The sequence below is a fragment of the Eimeria mitis genome, genomic scaffold (assembly GCF_000499745.2).
Source record: "Eimeria mitis Houghton genomic scaffold, Emh_scaff610, whole genome shotgun sequence".
Lineage (NCBI taxonomy): Eukaryota > Apicomplexa > Conoidasida > Eucoccidiorida > Eimeriidae > Eimeria > Eimeria mitis.
In genome coordinates this window covers 12,432-14,373 of record NW_013574313.1, presented here as the reverse complement: position 1 = coordinate 14,373, position 1,942 = coordinate 12,432, and the positions used below count along the sequence as shown (strand labels likewise).

The window sequence follows — 1,942 nt, the reverse complement described above, 5'->3', positions numbered from 1 at the left end:
GAAAACTTTGTAAAGATTATATGTTTATTGTATATTTATTTACTCTATATTTACTGCATATATATTAAATGTTTTTCGTAGAATTATTATGGATTTATCATGTATATATAGTGTTTGAAGGGTATGGTTATCCTTAGGATAGTATGATATGTATGGATGCACGACAAAGCGGCTCCCCTCGTTGCACCCTGCAAGCTAAATTGATTGATGCGTAAGCCCCCTCCCCTCTACTCGTCTGATTGAGTTTTATCTGTGTGTGTCCGTCGGTGTTTCTTGGGTGTATTGTATGCATTCATCTCTCTGTGAGTCTTATTCGTCTCGGTTCGCATTCGTGCGCGTGCGTGTGTTGCTAGTTTCTGGGGTTTAGAGCCTAGGGTTTGGTGTCAGTGTGACGGATCGTTTGCTACTGCTAGACAGCCCCCAACTTTCTCACGCACAGCCTGATCAATGGAGGTTTTATCGTCTCCGTTGAAAGGCGGATGCCCCGAAAAAAGAATAAAAAGAGCGACACCCAACGCCCATAAATCGCTGCGCTCGTCCCCCTCCACCCCGTGCAGAATCTGCCAGGGAGAGCGGTAGTACAGGGTGCCCTCAACAGACAGATTGGCGAACACCTGAGAAACAAAACAGCAAACGACGCAAAAAATAGGGATTTAAAACAAGAAATACAACAATGTATGAATCACGACTTTCAAACGAGAAACGGAACAGCTCATGCCTGCGAGAAGAACGCCAAAGGAGAAATACAACGAAGACGAATCCCGAACACAAGAAATAACAGAAAATGACTCAAAGAGGAATTTCAAACGCGAAACACAACGGAACATAACTAAAGAGGAATTTGCGGGTCACTCGAAGAGAAATTTCAAAGAGGGGAGAAACGCAACAGAAAGCGACTTGATATAGATAACAGTATATATAAGTGGTAAACATAATATCATTAGCAGAAACCCCAAATGCAGGCAAGGGGAGAAGTGCAACATGCAGCAGAAAAACTGAAAGAGAACAGCAAAGGCACGAGCTGCGCATAGTCACAGAGGTGTAAAGAGAACGAGAGGCAGGCACAGATACAGCGAGACAGATACAGACAGATAACGGGAGGCGGAGAAAGATAGACACCCAAAGACTATCTCTCTCCGCCCCTGGCTGTATGCGACAGCCAGCTGGCGAGGGAAAGAGAGAGAAAGACAGAGGCAGAGACGAAGGTAGGAAGCTGAAACGAACACAACAGAAGGAATGTCAACATGAGTGAAGACTAACCTTCTGCCTTTGTCTCCCCCGTACTATTTTCTTTGCAAGTCCAAAATCTGCGAGCTTTACAATTAAATTTTTTCTTCGGAATTTGCCGACGAGAGAATGCGTGGAGTCGCTGGGGCTGTCTCTAGCATAAGGTAACGAGAAGTTTCTGCTGCTTCTTTCTGTTTCTCTATCTCTATCTTTATCTCTGTTCCCCAGGCCGCGCCGCTTCCTCATCACCATCGGCACCACCGAAAGAGCATTTAAGCTGTTGCTGCTGCTGCTACTGGTGATGCTGTTGCTGGTGATGCTGTTGCTGCTGCTGCTGTGACCAAAGTTCCGTCGAAGGCCTGGGCGGGATCTGCTGCTTGCGCAGTTGATTCTTTCCTGTTCCTGTTGCAGCAGCTGCTGCTGCTGCAGCTGCAGCTCCTGCTGCTCCATCAGCGCCGCTTCTTCCTCCTCGCTACTCGCTCCGTCTCCCGTTGCTTCGGAGTCGTCTAATTCTGCTGCCAGCAACATATTTTCGAGTTTTATATCGCAGTGTGCGATCTCTCTGCTGTGTAAATAACGCAGTGCACACAACATCTGCCCTGCTATCTGTGCAGCCATCTCTTCGCTCACCAACGGCCGAACGCTTGATGCTGCCGCTGCTGCTGCTGCTGCTGCTGCTGTTGCTGCTGCTCCTGATGCTCCTGCTGCTGCTGCC

At 47.6% G+C, this 1,942-nt stretch overlaps 1 protein-coding gene across 1 annotated transcript in view; it reads right to left on the bottom strand.

Annotated features, from left to right (window-relative positions):
- Positions 1 to 1,942, bottom strand: part of EMH_0017640 (uncharacterized protein) — a gene marked incomplete at both ends in the record, with an annotated part of 6,934 nt that overhangs the window by 3,113 nt on the left and 1,879 nt on the right. The window contains 2 exon segments of the mRNA XM_013500967.1: positions 438 to 614; positions 1,261 to 1,942. Coding sequence (XP_013356421.1) covers positions 438 to 614; positions 1,261 to 1,942 — 859 coding nt within the window.